The sequence below is a fragment of the Myotis yumanensis genome, unplaced genomic scaffold (assembly GCF_028538775.1).
Source record: "Myotis yumanensis isolate MYYU_CA2020_CCGP unplaced genomic scaffold, mMyoYum1.0.hap1 SCAF_3, whole genome shotgun sequence".
In the NCBI taxonomy this organism is placed as follows: Eukaryota; Metazoa; Chordata; class Mammalia; order Chiroptera; family Vespertilionidae; genus Myotis; species Myotis yumanensis.
The window spans coordinates 112,847,783-112,868,119 of NW_027223754.1; the positions used below are offsets into that span (position 1 = coordinate 112,847,783).

Sequence of the window (20,337 nt, forward strand, 5' to 3'; positions counted from 1 at the left end):
TCCACTCAGATTGAGGCCACTTTTATCCAGGAAGATCCGATTTTAAAGATTGCCCAATATCACTTCTCTGTGACATTTGCTAATAGGATACATTAGCACAGTATATATTTCCTTACAGGAAGTCGTATTTTGCTGAGTGAATATTGAATGACTTAATGCATTTGGTTCACAGTTGACAAATTTTTGTTTTTTATAAATGAAAACTTCCAGACTTTTAGTTCGTTCCTGAAGTGATTACTGATGGTTTTTTGTTTTTTGTTTTTTTGTTTTTTTTTAATATATTTTATTGATTTTTTACAGAGAGGAAGGGAGAAGGACAGAGAGTCAGAAACATTGATGAGAGAGAAACATCGACCAGCTGCCTCCTGCACACCCCCTACCGGGGATGTGCCCGCAACCAAGGTACATGCCCTCGACCGGAATCGAACCCGGGACCCTTCAGTCCGCAGGCTGACGCTCTACCCACTGAGCCAAACCGGTTTGGCTGATGGGTTTTCTTAACTCAGCTACTCTCAAAAAATATTCTTTGTCAATTTTTGTGAAAAGTTTTTTTCTGTGGAAAGCATTTAATATTTGATATTTACCCAAGGCTTGTTTGTCCTGGCATAAAACTCATTTTATTGTTAATACTCATTTGGCACTGAGTTGAATAACAACTGTTTATCCTCTTCTATTACTAAGATCATATCAAATTTTGTTTCTTTTCTCCAAATCTGCATAACCCAGCTCTTCAAAAGGCTATGGAGTGTGGCTGTGAAAACCACAATTCTCCTTGTCATTTAATAAGATACCAGGCAAATATACAAAGCACAATGGAAAGATCACATACACACACACATACACACACAAACGTGCGCAGTCACAAATTTAATCAATTATATGTTGAATTATAAGAAAGTTTTAATTGCACAAAGATAGTACATAACATCTCAAATGTAAAAAAAGATAATTGGTAATGCTATTGAAATACCAGGACTTTTTTTCAAGGATAGAAAAATTATACTCAGGATTCATAAGTATTTCTCATTATAAGCATATGGAGTGATTTACTCAATCAGCTTTTATATTTAGATAGGATTTTTTTTCTTTTTGAAGAATTCCTTTGTAGCCATAGGTGAGAAATGGATTGATGTAACACTGTATTGTGGTAATGTTGTAGCTTTCTTTTATTTTGCTTTTAGTGTTAGGATTGCTAAAGGCTTATTTAAAATACCCAACTACTATTAGGGGGATAAATGGTGATGGAAGGAGACTTCAATATACAGATGATGTATATTAGAATTGTACACCTGAAACCTATATCATTTTATTAACCAATGTCACCCTCATAAATTCAATAAAAAGTAAATAATAATAATACCCAACTGACATAATGTGCTTTCCTATAATTTCTGTGTAGAAAGAGGACACTGCTGTAATCATGATCCTTCCCCTGTCACTGTTTCATTGCACATCACCTGGCCTCTTTCTACACTGGCCACTTTGTTAACACATTTCGTACCGCTCAGGGGTTTTCTCATGTTTCGTGCATCTATTAAGGACCGCTCACGAGTGTTCTTGTTTTTCACGCCCATGGAAAAAGGAGTGAATCTAGATACTTATGTAAATTTTGTTTGGTCCCTCTTCATAGAGGAAAATGTTTTACGCAGTACCATATGTTAAAAAAGTACTAGGAACTTTGTTTAATTGTTTTGTAAATAAAAATGTTGTAATTATTGAAAAACAACACCTAAAGTGCATTATGATGATTGAAATAACGTGCAGTTTGCCCAAAAACGTGCGGTCCCTGGTGTATGTCTTAGAGATTTCTATGCGGTACGCAATGTGTTAAGAGGGAGGCCAAAGGAGTTCAAATTTTAGGCAGCAGGAGGCAGGGCTGCCATCCTGCCAACCTGGCTAATCGCCAGCAAACCTTACCTAGAATAGTTCTCCTAAGGCAGGATGAGAAACACATCTGCTTCCAGTGAAAGGTGCCAGCCAAGTGTGCAAAAGAACAGCACAGCTAATGCCGTGCTGGCTAAGTTCGGGTTCAGACAAGGGTGTCCCAAGCAGAGGGCCAATGCCCAAATCAGACTGGTCCTACAGAGACTGCCAAAGAAACTCCCTGGGTGCCAAGGTCCTACACAAAGCACTCAGGGTGGCAGGACCCCACTGGTCCCTCTGCCTCTTTGGAGAAGTGTTCAAAGGTGGGGATACCCAGCCATGGGGCCAGTGCCCTCCCATCCTGAAGTCAGCTACATGGAACCTGCCAGGGCAAGGCGGCACCCAGGGAAATGTGAGAGGAGCGCTCGCTCGGAGGAGCAGAGGGGTGGACCAGAGGGTGGAGGGCCTGCCTCCCACTTCCCCTCTCCTCCCCTCAACCTTCAGTTGGCCTGGAGTGTAGGAGGAACTAGACATGTTCAGTCCAATCAGAGAAATTGGTTAGGTGTCTCTTCAGATTCCAGAACACTTGGAAACGGTAATTCTGCCAAAAGAGGCTCCGTCAAAGATGATCTGGGTGACAGGCTGCAGTTAAAAACGTCATCTATTGAACCTGAAAGAAGGAAAGCAGGCATTATTGCCATCACTGGAAAACAGAGGCAAACCCACAGTGCTCTCAGAACTCACAAAATACACAAGGAGTCATTTCAACACTGAAGAGAGGATCCTGGCTTCCACAGAAATCTCAAAAGTGCAATAGAGATGGGTTACATTTTGTTTCCCAGTAGGACGTGGGTTGTCATTTGCTTTTCCATGGGCCGGAGTAGCTTTACAGTGAGTTGCATGAGCCTTTTCTCACTTGCCAAAAGGCCCAAAGTTGGGACAGCCTAGGTCAGTGATGGCGAACTTATTACACGTGTGTCAGAGGTGACACGCGAACTCATTTTTTTGGTTAATTTTTCTTTGTTAAATGGCATTTAAATATATAAAATAAATATCAAAAATATAAATCTTTGTTTTACTATGGTTGCAAATATCAAAAAATTTCTTTATGTGACACGGCACCAGAGTTAAGTTAGGGTTTTTCAAAATGCTGACACGCCGAGCTCAAAAGGTTCACTATTACTGGCCTAGGACAAAGGTTTGGCCACTGGTGCATCTTGGCTTTGCCATGATCATGACCTTGCTGGCCAGCCCTGAAGAATCCTTCCCCATGGCTCTGGAGTGTAAGTGGCCCACGGCTGGCTCAGAGTGAATTTTAAGGAAGCACCACCCAACTTCACATACCCCTGTTGTCCCCAGGATGGCAGTGGACACCCTGCACAACCTACATGACAGAGAGTGAGCAATGGTGAAACAGTAAAACCCTACCCAGGCTGCTATGGTAGTGGGTAAGGCTGGAGGGGTGTCACAAGAAGGACCAGGCACCTCGGACTGCCACAACCAGGAAAGCTCATCTTTCCCCAAAAAAGATCAGGGTAACACTCCCCAACACACACACACACACACACACACACACACACACACACACTACTGCAAAGGAGCAGAGTACAGAGGCATCTTTGCAAGGAACACCCAGACAGAGAAAGGTAAAGCAATGTGGAGGGAGGGAGGGAGAAAAGGGGGAGAGAGATGGGGAGAAGGAGAGAGAGGGAGAGGGGGTAGAAAAGGAGAGAAAGGAGGAGAGGAGGAGGAGGGAGAGACAGATACTGGGGGAGGGAAGGAAGAGAGGGAACGAGGGGAGGAGGAAGCAGAAGGAGAGACAGAGAGAAACAGAGACAGATGGGCTACTTCCAAAATAAGAAATAGCTAGAGTAAGCATTTTTGCTAAAACATTGGAAGAAAGCAACTGTATTAAATACAATTAATGAAGACCTGCATTTCACATTCAATCTTTTTGAAACTGCAGGTTCATAGAGACTGGCTGGGTTTTTTGTTTGTTTTGTTTTTGGTTGTTTGTTGGAATTAGCAGCGAAAGTCCTGGCTCAAGGAAGTTGCTTTATAGCCCTACTAGCATAGGACAGAGAGAACTGACTCAGAGAAGGTGCAGCCGGTGTCACCTGCTCAGCCACACCAGTCTGACAAGTCTCCTCAACTCCTAGGAAAGAGGCTCTGGATAACAAGTCCAGAATGTACCACATATAATATGTCATTTGTTCACCGTGACCTCACAAACTCTGGAGAACCCTTCCAATTTTTTTTAATCCTCACCCAAGGGTATGTTTATTGATTTTAGAGAGGGAGGAGGGGGAGAGAGAGAAACATCGTTGTGAGAGAGAAACATCAATCAGTTGCCTCATGTATGCGGAACCTATAACCTGGGTATGTGCCTTGACTGGAACTGAACCCGAAACCTTTTGTTACATGGACGGACAATGCTCCAGTCAACAGAGCCACATGTGCCAGAGCCAGTTATTTTAATTGATGTAAAATTGATAGCTATTGACCACATAGACTCCTCCTCCAGCTGACATCTTTGTTCATATCTGGTGCCAGAATATGCACATCAGGAAAAAGCATCATTCTTTTTTTTATATATATATATTTTTATTGATTTCAGAGAGGAAGGGAGAGGGAGAGAGAGATAGAAACATCAATGATGAGAGAGACTCATTGATCGGTTGCCTCCTGCACGCCCCTACTGGGGATCAAGCCTGCAACCCAGGCATGTGCCCTGACTGGGAATTGAACCCAGGACCTCTTGGTCCATGGGGTGATGCTCAACCCACTGAGCCACCACAGCCGGGCGAAAAGCATCATTCTTTCATAATATTTAAATAAGTGTTAACAACATTCAAATGAGCATTAATATGTATTTAAATTAATAATATATTTTAAAATTATTTTCTGGGTGTGCTGCACAATATAACTACTATGTCAGAAAACTTTAAGGAGCCTAACACTATATTTCTTTTTGGTAGTAAACATGTCTCACTTCTTACTTTCTGAATAATGTGATATATTATATTTTCCCTTTGTCTAGAGGCCTTATCTTTTCCAGGCATTGACTCTCCTCTCCCATTATACTATTCTATCCTTTTATTTAACTATGAGAATTTTTAACATACCTCTAGAAGTTACACTGAATTTTCGGTCAGAGAAACTGCTCCTTCGAATTAATGGTTCACTCATTTTTTCCAGAAATAATTTAATTGTCTCCTTCTTTTCTGGTCTTGTACTTGACAAATTCAGAACTTTTCCATTCACCTTTACAGTGGAATTGCTGAGCCCAAACCAATAGAAGAAATCAAATAATGCGTCAGCTTTGAATTCATAGGCAAAGCTCAAATTTTCTCCATTAACCACCTCATTTCCCGGAGGGAAAAAATTCTTTACTGCTTCTTGAAAATCAAACTGAAAGAGAGAGACAAATTTGATGAATTTCATGCATATAATGATAATGTTATATCCTAGAATTCTGTTACTAACAACTGCCCAAATGTCCAAAATGCCACACCTCTTATTTTTCTTTCATTCTGGCAGGTAATTTTAAACAGTTGCCTTAACTTTTTAAAAATGATTTCAGAGAGGAAGGGAGAGGGAGATAGAAACATCAATGATGAGAGAGAACCATTGATTGGCTGCCTCCTGCATGCCCCCCACTGGGGATCAAGCCCACAACCCGGGCATGTGCCCTGACTGGGAATTGAACAGTGACCTCCTGGTTCATAGGTTGACGCTCAACCACTGCCTTAACTTTTTCAAAACAAACATATGTATTTGAATCATATTACATCTACAGACCTTGAAGTGCTTGGTCAAGCTGACATTCATTATTACCCCATTTCTAATAAGTTGCTACAAACTCTGCTCATTTTGTTGGTAGTGATTATGAAGCAATAGAAAACATCTATGTCTGGACACACCTAAGTTATAGCTGAGCTCTAGGGACTCGGCCCTACATGAAGGGCTCGAACCCCTCTTTATGTGGCCGCAGTCCTGGATGCAGACAGGCTAACACTCACCTGGAGCCGGTAGCTTTCTCCAATCACTGAGGAAATGACCATATCCATCCCTTGCTCTATCTGTCGTCTTATCTTGGGGTGCCTTGTGTTCACAAGGAAGGCATATGTTCTTTCTAGAAATTTGGAAGCAGAATTCAAAAAAAGAAGTGTGCATGTGTGGCATAACATACTTCTTAGTGTTGGACAAAGCAGTGATTCCCACCTTACTTGCAGATTTTATTCATTTTTAGCCCCGCTCACTGCAAAGCCTCACCAGATTTCTAGAAACATTCAGAGAATTTTGCAGACAAGAAGGAAGTAGACCTCCTTGGGCTGCACTTTGTCACTTCGGTCTGGGAAATCATTATCAGAAATGAGAACTGAGCCTCCACGGAAGTATGCAGCACAGGGAGCTGAAGTCGGAAACGCGGGATGGCTAGTGTTCCTGTCACTTCCTTGCTGGATATTTAAACAGCGACCTGACTGTCGCCAACATGTTGTCATTTGCAAAGCAAAACATCAGCCAAGTCCAGGGAAGAAGGCTGCCCCATGTCTCCCCCTCCTCTAAACCCTTCTTCCCCAGGGACTTTCATTCTGCCAAAGGGCTGGTCTAGGGGGCAATTTGAGAAGGACTCTCTTCTGTGCCCAAACAATCCCCAGTGGGAAGAAGTCCCTCCCATTGCTTAAATTACATCATGTCTGTGTCCTGGCACAGTTAGGTTTTGTTATTGTTGCTTGTCTTGTTTTTTTGTTGTTGTTGTTGTTGTTGTTGTTTTTTGATTTTGTAATCTCTTAAATCCAATTCTATCCAATTCTATATAATCTAAGCAAAAAGAAGATTGTCTACTCATTAGTAAATTTGAAATACTATTAACCAACAACCCCTTAACTTTTCCGCCCCCAGAAACCCCTTAATTACTGAAGTGCTTTTTCTAGGGAGACACATAACATAGATTGCCAGCCTTTGTTTAAACACCATGGGCCACCCATTAGGTAATTCTGAGAACTCAACATTTTTCCTTGGCTTTGAGCATTAAACCTGTGGCCCACCAATAGCACGTTACATCCTTGAGGAACACATTTTGAACTAAACTTTGCACTCACCTTATTCATCTTAATTTTCCTACCCTTGTCTTTCTCCTAAATTATTTTTGGACATTTTAGATATAGCCTCTTTAAGATGAGACATAACAAAACAAGTAAAACAAGCAAGCTATTTTATACCTTAAATAACTTTTACACAAAGCAAACCAGGACCTTTGTGCATTCTCAGGGCTAGCATACTTCACAGCTATACTGATTGCATAGGTTGTTCACTCACAATCTGAAGGAGACTATTCACAGTCACAAATCTATTTGTGTATTTATTATGAAAAATTCTGGGAAGAATTAGTAAATTGTCTTGAGTTTATGGTGGCTTTTTCTAATTTAAACAAAAGTACAGTTTAGGATAGCAGCTGGGCCGGACATCATGTTACCTTAATCACAATGTTCACAATTTAAACTTCACCATCTTACTTAAGCTTTTGTAGCATAGACTCTCTCTTCATATCATGGCTTTCCTTACAATGAACCAGCACTGGGTTTCTGTACCTCCTTCCACAATAGTTACAAACTGTGTACCTTTTGTAGGCCACCCACAAGTACTTCCTTGTCCCACTCCCTGCACTTTCATTAAAATGTTAAAATAGATAGGCCTCTTATTCTTACGATTCCTTCCGAGAGATGGACCAGGAGGTGCAGCTAAGACATCTGTGAATTATATCCCTAGAGAACTCTCTGGATTCATGGCCATCACCAAGCCAAATAACATCAGGGGCTCAGATGCTCTATGAGTGTTGCTAGTTACTGTGTGTTCTGGCCCTTCCTGCCCAGAACATTCCGACTCTGAATTAAGAAGTGAAAGAAAATCTGAATGACTCTGGATTGAAATGAGCAGAGCATCAGCTCCAGGAATCTGGATGAGACTGAATGCTTAAAGAAGTTTCTTTGGAACTTGTAGATCCTTTCTTGTTACCTTGGAATAACTTTAAAAATGTTGTTTTGCAATAAATTTCAAAAATTCTATTTCTATCATTATGTCCATGATTTCCCCTCTCTGGCAGGAGGAAGAAGGGAAAATTGAGATATTTTCATATTGGAACTTGTGTTAATATGGCTGTTAACGGCCAGTCTGATTTCTTGGAAGAAACCATAAAGAGACATTTCTAAAACTGAAATTCAAATATCATAGCATGAAACATAAAAGCATCTACAGGTATTATTTTCTTTATCTTAGTTTTGTCATCTATTAAATGGGGATAGTACAAGTACCTCAGGTAGGATGACCATGCATCCTAATTTGCCTGAGTTAGTCCCAGAAGAATTGTTCACAGTACCTCCTTTCATGTCCAAAAATGTTCCCGTTTGAATGAAAAGCCCTGTGGAGCTGTTGTACCAATTGACGCTAGAGCAGACCCAGAACACCTAAGTGTCTCATGTGGTAGACAGTATTACATACCCTCATCTTCATCATGTCAGTCATTTTTGCAACCCCTGCAGGCTCAGAATGTAAAATCACTTCCTGCCTTGACAGAAAGAATGAAGGAAAACTCAGACAGATGGCTACTGCCCCAGGCTTATGCAGAGGTTTGATCTGTAGGCTCGTGCTGTGCTTCAGATGGCCTGACACACTGGGCTTCTGGCTCCAACCTTGTCACAAGCCGACATCCACTCTGCTTTCCCCCTACCCAATTTCTGACATCAGCATGCCACAGCCCACAGCCCAGCAAGGCAGAACCAAACCAAAACAGTTAGATACCAACCTTTTGAGTTGTCTTTTCTGGTCTGTACATTAATAAAGAACAGCATCGGTTTGCTCAGTATAGTTTCCCTGTAGTCTTTATAGTCGCAGTAGTTGGTCAGTTCCACATATCTATGAAAAAAGCAGAGATAACAGCAAATGTAATATACCTGCCCACCTAAGTTGGGAAGGCAATGTCTGGACAGGTGCCTGCCACATCCCTAGTCCATTTGAGAGAGGTCCCCTAAAATGTGTCATTGCAGAGGCAACCATGTTTTATAACATATGGATAAAGCCCCCTCTCTCTCCTGATCAGCTGAGATAAACTTGCAACCCAAAGGTGGCCATGGTCCTAGGGTGGCCTGACACCAACGCTTGGCTCTCAGATCATGACCAGAAACATCTACATTCAGGGATATAAGAGTTCATTTGAAGCTCTCAGAGCTCTATGTCTGTCTGGATTGAAAACAAATTACACTCAATGAGTGGAATTAGCTGGCCTTCCCCAGGGCAGTCATCCCATATGACTAGTGGGTCTACAATTTTCCCTTCCTTCTCTGTCATCCAGTATGTCAGCTTTCTCTCCCTACTCTACATATTTTCCAGCTGTCTTTCCAGGTCTCTACCCACATTGTTGATAAAAAGGCAGATTCAAATGTAAATTAGCTTCCTTCAAGAAGATGGCTAATTTTCTAACCAAACGCAAGCTCAGGTGCCATGTGGACCTAGACCAGTGGTCGTCAAACTGCGGCTCGGCAAACTGCGGCTCGGCAAACCGTGGCTCGCAAGCCACATGCAGCTCTTTGGCCCCTTGAGTGTGGCTCTTCCACAAAATATCGACTTCTGCGCATGGGCCACGAAGTTTCAATTGCACTGTACGTGCGCGCCCGCATGTGGTATTTTGTGGAAGAGCCATACTCAAGGGGCCAAAGAGCCGCATGTGGCTCGAGAGCCGCTGTTTGCCGACCACGGACCTAGGCAATCTGAATGGCATCCAGTCCAGCGGGCTGGAGGATGCACTGCCACAGTCCTCTTCATCATGGAGCTGGTTCCACTGATGGCCCAGCTGTGGGGACAGTGCACCGGTGGACAGCCAGCTTGGCAATAGTGTGAGCTGTTTTGGCAACACGACAGTAGCATGTCTGCTTTTGACACCTAGTCAAAGGCAGAGACAGCTCCAGAGTTTATTTCCGGCTTGTCCTTCAGTGTCTGACCTGAAAAATCACAGCCCTGGAGAGCTCCAGACAGGGAGCTCCCTTCGCCCATATCCCACAACCCACTTAGAGGGGCCAGCACACAGGACCCTGGCCTAGGCATGGGTCAAAAGCATGTGGGAGAATATCTACCCCTGAGTCAGAAAAACACAGGTTCCACTGTCTGTCTCCCAGCTTGGTTTCTTAGAAATATATCACTATTTTTTTCTGGACTTGTCAGACCTGATTTTGAGAGCATTTAAAACCAGACCCCTGAGGGAGCCTCTAAAATGCTTCCTGTCTTCTGATTGGCCAGGCTTTTAACACAGTCTCCACTTCCCAACCCATGGGCACTGGTGGTGGTCAGGTGGTGGGGAAGAGGAAGAATGGAGGAAAGGGGTGCAGGGGTGTTTGTGAGGAGGACAGGAGTAGGGAAGACAAGGGGGGGAATGGAGAAGGGGTGGGGGACCTGAGGAGCAATAAGGGGACGGACTGGGTATGATAATGCAGACTGCGTTTTGTGTTTTGTTTTGTTTTTAATATATTTTCATTGATTTCATAGAGGAAGGGAGAGGGAGAAAGAGATAGAAACATCAATAATGAGAGAGAATCATCGATTGGCTGCCTCCTGCACACCCCTTATTAGGGATGAAGCCCATAACCCAGGCAGGTGCCCTGACTGGGAATTCAACTGTGACCTCCTGGTTCATAGGTCAACACTCAACCACTGGGCTACACTGGCCAGGCCAGACTGGGGACTTTGTTTGGCCCTTTCTCCATCCCTCCCCTGCCCTTGCTTTCACCAGGTCAGAACTGTGTGGAGGGAGAATGGGATGAGATGGGGTACCTGAAAGGGAGAAGCACTTGTGTTATTAGCAGAGAGAGAATTTTCCTGTTCTTCTTGGTCATAATTCATCAACTGCCAAAAGGGACTGGAGAAAGGAGGCAAAGGAGAAGGGAAAAGAAAGGGGGCCACCATTACTCGGTTCACTCGCTCTTACTCATTCACTGAATGACATTCCTTCACAACCTAAGATGTGCTGGGTACCAGGTAGGCATTCACATGGGCCTTATCACATCTGAGGAGCTCAGGGCCTAGGAAGTGAGGCTGGGGAAGAGGGTAGCAGTACAGGGGTTCCCAGGGCTCTCCTGTTCCCTCTACCTTCCATCTATTCAGCTGCCAAGGACATGGTCCAGCAGACAAGAGAGAACTGAGAAGAGGAGGGGCCGGTGAGACCTGTGGGTGCAGAGGGGTGACAGGAGAGATGTAGAGGGGGGAATCTCTTATAGCAATAGAAGAAAAGGGCAAGACTGAAGGACTAAACATAAAAAAGAAATAAGCGATGTCAGGGCAGGAGTCAGGTACCACCTGTGAGCCATCCAAGGTGGGTTTTCACAGTCTCCCACCTTTTTATCACAGAGTCAATTAACAGTCACATTTCCTCAAAGCGACTCCTCTGCTCTCTCAACATCCATGGTCAGATTGTCACTCTCCAGCACAGCCAGAAAATCTGTAGTTTTTATTACTATTCTGATGATGCAAATGACAACACTTGCCTCTGTCTATACAATCCATTGACGTCTGATCCAAGGTGTCATTGGTATGGAAAAGATAAAAATTTCAGCTGAGAAATGACCACTGGGTGTGAAAATAACCAGTTTGCTCCAGAATGCTATGAAAGGCTTTTGGAACACTATGGATTTGGCGTGTTCAGAGAAGGGGGCTGAGCGGGGGGCTTCTGGATAGCCACATGCTGACTTTAATGGGTCACCTACACATGAGTCGTTCTTTTCTTTTAGAGTCTGAATTGGATAAGATCCCCTGAATAATAAAGCTATGCTCAACATAATGTATTCTTCCTTTGATGATTTAGAGGCACTTTTAGGATCTTAAGGGGCCTGTTAACATTATGGCAGAGCATGTCAGTTATCCCTGTACCTCAAAGGTGTGGAAACGCTGCTTATATGAGAACTGGTAACAGAACTCACAGAAAAGAGATGGTGGCAAGATCCCTACTTACTGATCCAGGTTGCAAGAAATACCTCCTCAAGTCCTCTATTCCCAACCTCCCAGTTATGGTCCAATTGTTAAACACCTCTAAATTCCAATGAAATAAAGGAATATGAGCATTGCTTTGGAACTCACTGTTATAAAATTTGGATATGTAAGTCACCAAAATGCAAAAAGATTGTGAATCGAGTTGTTAAGTCTCACAGATATTTAAGTGTCTGGCATCCAATCACTTGTTTTATTTTGGAGGAGCCGTACTAGACTGTATTAGGGACTAGTTGTTTCATCTTTAATTGTGCACATTTCTGAATTACTAATGCAAACATTGCTTCTGTGTACTGGGTATTTAACTATATTTGCTGATGTTATCATTAGGGAGGAAAAGCCAACAGCTGAAGATGGTTCCTTTAAACTCTCATTTCATTGTTGCTTTTACCCTGGCCCCAAAATGCTTTTTTCTAGGCTGAAATTTTTTACACTTGCCTCCAATCCAAAGACTGAAAAACAGAACAATGTGATGAAGAGCATAATGATTCGAAATGAAAAGATCCAATTCATGCCCCAACTGACTGACTGTATGAACTCAGTCCCACAGACACAACCCACTGTGACCTTAAGTGAGTTACTTAACTGGCCTGAACCTGTGCTTTCATCTGTAAAGGGATACAACAGTATTACCTTCTGTTTGTCAATTCAATGCAGTACAAGTAATGTTGACATATGTACTATACTTGGGTTCATAGTAGATGCTCAACAAAATAATTAGTATCTGTAATCCTGACCAACTCTGCTGGCCACCGGTGATGAAGTTCTGTAAGCTTCTGACACCAACCAGAGCTGGGTTCCTTTGAGTGACCAGGAAAGAGGGAAATCTGAGCATCTGGGGAAATGAGCAAGAGTTTCTCCTTCATTGCTCCAATTTCTGTCCTCATCTCTTCTGTTTGAAGGCAAAAGAGAACAGCTGAATGAAGGCAATAGTCAAAAGGTGGGATGAGAAAACAACACTATTTTTGCTTCTAGTGAATCAGGACTGGCGGAAAGATTGCCCACCGTCTAACACACCTCCCTTTTTCTGAAGTGCCTTCAGATTTCACATCATCTATAGCATGATCTGAAAAAGCTGCTCCAAAGTTCCCTTGGCTCTAACGATTTACTGCTCAAGGATGAATGAAAATTCAAACTTTTAGCTTCCATCTGAATGGGTGTGTGTTCATTAAAAAAATATGGAGCCCTAGCTCGTTTGGCTCAGTGGATAGAGTGTTGGCCTACAGACTGAAGAGTCCTGGGTTCGATTCTGATCAAGGGCACATGCCTGGGTTGTGGGCTCGATCCCCAGTAGTGGGCATGCAGGAGGCAGCCGATCAATGATTCTTTCTCATCACTGATGTTTCTATCTCTCTCTCCCTCTCCCTTCCTCTCTGAAATATCTATACTAATAAAAGCCTAGGTGGTCCTCGTGCCCTCGTGCGACGCCCTCACATCATCACAAGATGGCCACCACAAGATGGCCACCACAAGGTGGCTGCTCTCACATCGCCACAAGATGGGCAGTTGTGGGTGATCAGGCTGGCAGGGGAGGGCAGTTGGGAGCAAACAGGCCAGCAGGAGAGGGCAGTTGGGGGCAACCAGGCTGGCAGGGGAGTGCAGGTGGGGGCAATGGGTTGGCAGTGGAGGGCAGTTGGGGGCGACCAGGCTGGCAGGGGAGGGCAGTTGGGGGCAATGGGTCGGCAGGGGAGGGCAGTTGGGGACGACCAGACCGTCAGGGGAGGGCAGTTCGGGCGATCAGGCTGGCAGGGGAGTGCAGTTGGGGGCAATGGGTCAGCAGGGGAGGGCAGTTGGGAGCGATCAGGCCAGCAAGGGAGCAGTTAGGCATCAATCAGGCTGGCAGGCAGAAGCAGTTAGGGGCAATCAGGCAGGCAGGCAGGCAAGTGGTTAGGAGCCAGCAGTTCTGGATTGTGAGAGGGATGTCTGACTGACATCACCCAAGGGGTCCCAGATTGGAGAGGTACAGGCCAGGCGGAGGACCACCCCACCCCCTTGCACAAATTTCATGCACCGAGCCTCTAGAGTGTGTGTGTGTGTGTGTGTGTGTGTGTGTAGAGAGAGAGAGGGGAGCAGAGAAACACGTTAGAACAGTTCTTGTAGAAGGCCCAGAAATTGCTTAAGAGTTCATAAACCTTTAATGCAGTGGTTCTCAACCTTCTGGCCCATTAAATACAGTTCCTCATGTTGTGACCCAACCATAAAATTATTTTCGTTCCTACTTCATAACTGTAATGTTGCTACTGTTATGAATCGTAATATAAATATCTGATATGCAGGATGGTCTTAGGCGACCCCTGTGAAAGGGTCGTTCGACCGCCAAAGGTGTCGTGACCCACAGGTTGAGAACCGCTGCTTTAGTAGCAAAAGCTTGCAAGAACCTTCTGCCCTACAGAGTACGCAGGATGGCCTTCCTGTGGTTCTAGTGTTAACATGATAGCTTTATACAGAACCTCACCAAAATTCTCATTCACTTCCTCTCAGTCTTCTTCTGTCCTACTGTAGTGAAATTAAGCAAAAAATTTTAGATTTATCACTATACTGTCTCTGCCACACATCGAGGATACACATGGTCATTCATTCATTCACCAACTATTGACACACAATGCCGTGAAACACTGATAGTCCACAGAACGATTCATTCATTCACTCATTCATTCATATATGCAATAAACATTTGCACCAATGATGTGCTGAGGGGGGACGCTTGAGAAAAAGTCCTGCTTTCAAGAAGCATATAGTCCACTGAGGAGACAGATAAGAAGATGCACCATTTCAATATGAAACAATAACTATCTAAGACCTGTTGCTTAAAGTGTGGCCCTTGAACCAGCAGCACTGGCATCATGTAGGAGTGTGTGAAACTGCAGATTCCCAGGCCCCTCTCCAGGTTTATTCAATCAGAACGTACATCCACACAATCCCCAGGAGACCAGCATGCTTACTTAAAGTCTGCAAAACACTGGTCTAAGACATGGTCCCTCCCACTCAGAGGTTTACAAACTAGTTAATCGTTCAAACATACAAATACTGGAGGAATGCTCAGTTCTCTACATTCAGTGTCCACTCTCAATAGGGTTATGTCCCAGTTACTTAAATAAGAGCAAAGTGGGAGAGTCCTGGGGTTAGAACCACTTATTGAGCTGAGACACACACTAGAAAAGTGATCCTCCTGTTGGGCCCAGCATTCCACGGATGGGTGAGCAAAGCAGGAGAAAGATAGGGATCCCAGGAGGAGTCATGGCTTCGCCAGGCCTTGGGGACAATGGGGTGGCTGCCTCCACTCCTCTAGGTAGGCATGTGGCAAGCATCAGGTCAGCTGAAAGCAAGAAGTAAACAGAGTGTGTCTGGAAGCCCAGAACAAGGCTCCTGAGGAAGGAAGGCAGGAGAAAAGGCAGCAAAGGCTTGAGGCTTTTCAATCATCTGATTTGGAATTGATTTCTGTCTCTGTGACTTTTAACTTTGACAAGATCCATATCCTCACCTGTAAAATCTAGCTGACAAAAGGAAATCCATGCCCTGGCTGGTTTGGCTCAGTGGATAGTGTCGGCCTGCGGACTGCTGGGTCCCATGTTTGATCTGGCCAAAGGCACATGCCTGGGTTGCAGGCTCGATCCCCAGTAGGGGGCATGCAGGGGGCTGATCAATGTCTCTCTCATCACTGATGTTTCTATCTCTCTATCCCTCTCCCTTCCTCTCTAAAATCAATAAAAATATTTTTTTAAAAAAGGAAATCCGTGAAGTGGCTAAAAGATTAAATAATGTGTGTGAAGCACTTGGCTTTGGGGGCTACTTAATAATAATATAAAAGCTAATGTTTGTCAAGTAATCAATATGTGCTGAAAGTTATTTTAAGCACTTTATGAATTTTTACTCTGAACAGCAACCCGATAAGAGTGAGAAATTACTGTTCCTATTTTACAGCTGAGGAGACTGAGTCACGGAGATGAAGTAGCTTTCCCAAGTCACTGAGGCAGTAAGTGCAGAACCCGGGTTCCAACCAAGTCCATCTGGTGCTGGCCCTCCTGCCCGTCCACATGTGCTTGAGACTGTACTCATAACAACACAGCTCAACACACAATGAAAATTACTTCATCAGTATCACTCGGTGCCCTGTGAAGGGGCTGCTGAACTGGGCAAATCACCAAAGCCAAAACTCAAAGCCGAAGACTAGCCAAGAGGGCAGGATGGGAGCCCGCTGAGTTCAGCCGCAGCAAGGGTAACCCTGCTGCCCTCTGTATGTGGAGCTGTCACTGCTTCCACACCTCCTGGCCTCAGTCAAGGTCACTTCTGAGAGGTGCACCTGGGCAGGCAGAGGGAGCCAAGCACTTCCACTATGGGGTGGGAGTGAGGCTTCCCCAGGACAAATCTATGTTCCAGCTCTGCCTTGGGGTCCTTACTTTAACTCCATGAGTCTCCTCTTTCAACCCTCACTCTCTGCCCCTGGTGGCTGCCCTCCAGGCGAGTGTGACTGTCACCATCTAACAGCTGGTTGAACACAGGCAGGAGCAGGTCATCTCTCTGCTTTTAGTGGCTTCTTTACAACCACTGGACTTACTTTTGCTTTTAGGTTGATTATACAAGATGAGTCCTGGCTGATGTAATTTCCGTTATTTTTTTTGTAGATTCAGGAAACTTGCGAGAAAGCTGCTGTCTACAGTAATGCAGAAAGATTTCGGGTTGGGCGGTGTGCCGAACACACGGCTTCATAGTTAGACAAGGCTGCATAGGAGCCTGGACTCCATGCTTCCCAGGATCCTATTCAGGGGTAGGACTTGACCTCTCCCAATCCTAATTTCTCAACTGCACAAAGAGGACACAACAGCGCCAACTTCGTAAACTTTTTGTGAAATAACAGCTGTGAAACATTGTGCCCCATTCCTGGTACTCAAGCAAATATTAGTGACCCCTATTATTATTGTCAGGCTTATTGTTATTGCCCGAGCAGCCCCTCTCATGCTAGGGAAACACTGAAAAGCAGGGATTATAGCTCCGCTTTGCCCATCGTTTGCCATTACACTTCACTCAGAGGCTGCATTACAGGAAAAAGGTGTGTATATGATAGTTAATGATGATTTGTACCTTGTATCTTGAGCAGGTTTTGTTTGTAATACCAACAGAAATCCCGAGCTTGAAGGAAAAAATAATAGTAAAGATCTTGCCATAAATCCCACAAAGTAGGACAAATATTTTTAAAGCAGAACCTCAGAAGCTTTAAAGCCCTGAGGGACATCAGGAAACCTTCCCATCACCCTAGGTTGCCTTGGGCTTATTTAGCAGGTATGTATGTAGAAAAGTGTTAAAGTATCAGAAAACAAACCGTAGTAAGTTGAGCGAGTGAACCATAGGAATATCAGGGTCAGCAGCTCTGAACTTTTCGGTTTCCTTGGAAAAGGACCTAGTGAAAGCCACAGTACACACTCTGAGGCCCTGGAAAAAAATCCTGCTTACACTGTGGGCTTATCCCAAACCAAAAATACTTGTGCAATGGAAAAAAATAATTAGCAGAGCAAGGATTCTTAACTGAATTCAACTATCTCATAAACTACCCAAATGGTCAGCAACATTGGGTGTGTCTCTTTGTTTCTGGGGAGAAGGTCTACATGTGATTGATCCCCCAAAGTCTACAGTCCAAAGTGATTAAGGATGATTGCTTTGCTTTCTCATCTCCCCCCTCCCCCCACACACACACTTCTCGACTGCTCTTGGGTGGGGGCCATCATACTTATGGCAGGAATATGGTGACTGCAAAGATGAAAAAGTCACTGGAGTCCATCAGCCCTAGACCCCAACTCATGAAAAGTGGAAAGTACGTGTGGGGGTACAGCCAACTCTGAAGATGACAGACAAGGCAAAGAGAAACTGGTCATCCTCTCCAACTGCCCAACCTCGGGGAAGTCCCAAATAGAGTGCTACTCCTTGTTAGCCAAAACTGATGTTCACCACTACCCTGGAAATAATAGTGACCTGGGCACAGCTGCTAGAAACACTAGAGTATGCACACTGGCTGGTACCAGGTGATGTGTGACCTTTAGCAATGTGCCAGAACAGACTGGTAAAAAGCAAATCGTGCCAAATGTGTCTTTAGTAAAACTGGCCAAAACTTATTAAAGGAAGAAGTGAGGAAGAAAGGAAGGGAAGGAAGAAAGGAGGGGAAGGAGGGAATAAATCACTGCTCTGGAGCAATATTTTGAGAAAGGAAGTTGTATGCTAGCCCCAAGGCCGAAGACAATGGGTAAATTTGGCCAAGCTAAGGAAGCAACTTTGAAGTCTGAATTCTGACTATGCATCCACCTCGTGATCCATGAGGGCAAACCTTGCACTGTGGCCTACGACTCAGTCTTCCCTCTCTTTCTGGAGGGCTCTCTCCATTCACACTAGGTTCCTTCCCAGTCATCCTTCAGGACTACACACCCCATCACAAAAGCCTACTTTCCCTGCCATAGGATGTTCCTGAGAGGAAGACAGATGGTTCCTTCCAGTCCTTGAATTATTCTCAGGTCCTCCTTGCTCTTTCCCACAGTACAAAACCCTCACACAATTGCTTAGATGACAAAAATCTTGTATTTCTGACTGTTTGCACCCTGGTCTGTGTTGCCTGGTTATTATTTATTCTGAACTCTAAACTGCCAGGATTCCACTGCTGTTTTATATTCTTTTATGTAGATGTTTGAAGCAAGAGTTTAATGACCAGACTACAAAATCATTTAAAAATCTGCAGCACTGTTTGCTAAGACTGGGAGTGCTGGCTCTGTCAAAAGCCTAACCTATATCTTCAACTAATTCTGGGCATTTCTATTTTTCATATCGTTCTCAAATGCAATGCTTACCTTCTTTTCAAATCTCTGCAAATCTGATTTCTAATTCCGTTCCTCTCAGGGTTGGAATTCCTGCGTATGGGTTGGGATTTTCTATTCACCAAGAAAGGGAGAAATTCTTGCTGAGGAGTGTTTTTTTCAGGCATTCAAATCCCTCCTTCTCACTGTGTGGAAAAGCAAGGTTTTCCCGGCAGCTTGAAGAAGGCATTTTAAATGTCTTTTCTTGCTTGCCTCTTCTTGGCTGCATCTCACCCACGGGGTGGCATAGTGCTTCTGTCTTTCCCAGTAGCAAAGGCTCTGTAATAGCTGGCGGGCTTACTCATCTATGAATCAAGCTCTAGGCTGCTCTTGCCCGATTCCAGGCAGTCAGTTCTCAGAAAAATATGACACATGCACACTTGCACACAACACTTACTTTTGCCCACACGATGGCCCAGAGGACCCTGGGTTAGACTTTATGGGACTTTGTTCCCTTCTCAGCTGTGATTTATTTATTCATTTACTTAAAACACTAAAAGATGGGACACTGAACTTTTATACGACTCTCCGCTGGGTCTCCTCACCGGATAAAGCTCGTAGTGCACAAAATTGAGCATTCTCTCCCCCCTCCCACCAATCTAAAGTCAGGATGTGAGTCTCTCCTCTGAAACATCCCCGAAGGGTGTGCCCCAGTTTGAGCTCATCTGACCCAGTAAAGGAGCCAGAAAGGGAAAATCACTGGCCAGCTGGGTGCTCCCCCGGGCGGCTTCTAGCGCAGCTGCAAATGTCGGGGCGGGCGCAGGGCAGAAAAGCCCGGGCGGGAGAGCTGGAGGCTCGGGTGACGGCACCAAGAAGCGGAGACCATCGGGTACTCCCGGGGACCCCGAAGCGGGGGGCGGGGGCGCACCCACCTCTTGATGTAGCGGCCGAGGCGGCAGAGCTGCCCGTCCAGGCGCACAAGACCGTCGCCGAAGACGTTGAAGCCCCCGCTGGTGGCAGCCGGCTCCCCGGACCCGGGCACGGCGAGCTGGTCCCCGCGCAGCTGGAGGGCGCCGGGCAGCAGGCGCAGCAGCTGGGCCAAGGGCAGCAGGGCCAGCTCGCAGTCGCACGTCCACAAGCTGCGCAGCTCGCCCGACGAGATGGATGTCAGGCTGGGCCTGGCCGGGGGTGCACACGTCGCCGCCGCCATCCCGCCGCCCCGGAGGTCCCGGTCCGCCCTCCCCGGTGCCGCCCACCCGTGAGGAGCGCTGCAGCCCGGAGCGGAGAGGAGACAGCGCCGGCGCCGCGCGGCCTTTTTATCGCCCTCTGCGCCGCCCCGCCCGCCCGGCCGCGGGCGCGACCCCAGGCTCGGCCCGAGTGCGCACCACTCAGCTGGGCGCGCTCCCGCCCCACCGCCGGCTGGCCGCCAGCGCTTACTCACCCGCCTCCCGGGCGCCGGCCCCGGGTCCGCAACCCCTCACCGGGGGCTGGGAGGACACCGGCGGCGGGGTGGGGACAGGGGCCCTGGAGCCGGGTCGGCGCTTGGTGGGCGGGGAGGGCCAGCACCCACCCAGGCCCCAGACGCCGCACCCGAGCGTGCAAGTGGAGGAGGCGCGCCCTTCGCCTGCTCTCGGACCAGTTTCCTCTCACTGGTCCTTACCCTGCATTC

The 20,337-nt window shown here is 45.6% G+C and overlaps 1 protein-coding gene across 1 annotated transcript; it reads right to left on the reverse strand.

Moving 5' to 3' along the window:
• Positions 1 to 858: 858 nt before the first annotated feature.
• MEDAG (mesenteric estrogen dependent adipogenesis) lies at positions 859 to 19,934 on the reverse strand. The gene is made up of 5 exons (XM_070409385.1): positions 19,601 to 19,934; positions 8,669 to 8,778; positions 5,886 to 5,998; positions 4,989 to 5,274; positions 859 to 2,533 (listed from the first exon to the last, which is right to left on the reverse strand). Exons 1-5 carry the CDS (start codon positions 19,876 to 19,878, stop codon positions 2,409 to 2,411), a joined length of 912 nt encoding a protein of 303 aa, XP_070265486.1. The 5' UTR covers positions 19,879 to 19,934; the 3' UTR covers positions 859 to 2,408.
• Positions 19,935 to 20,337: the final 403 nt, after the last annotated feature.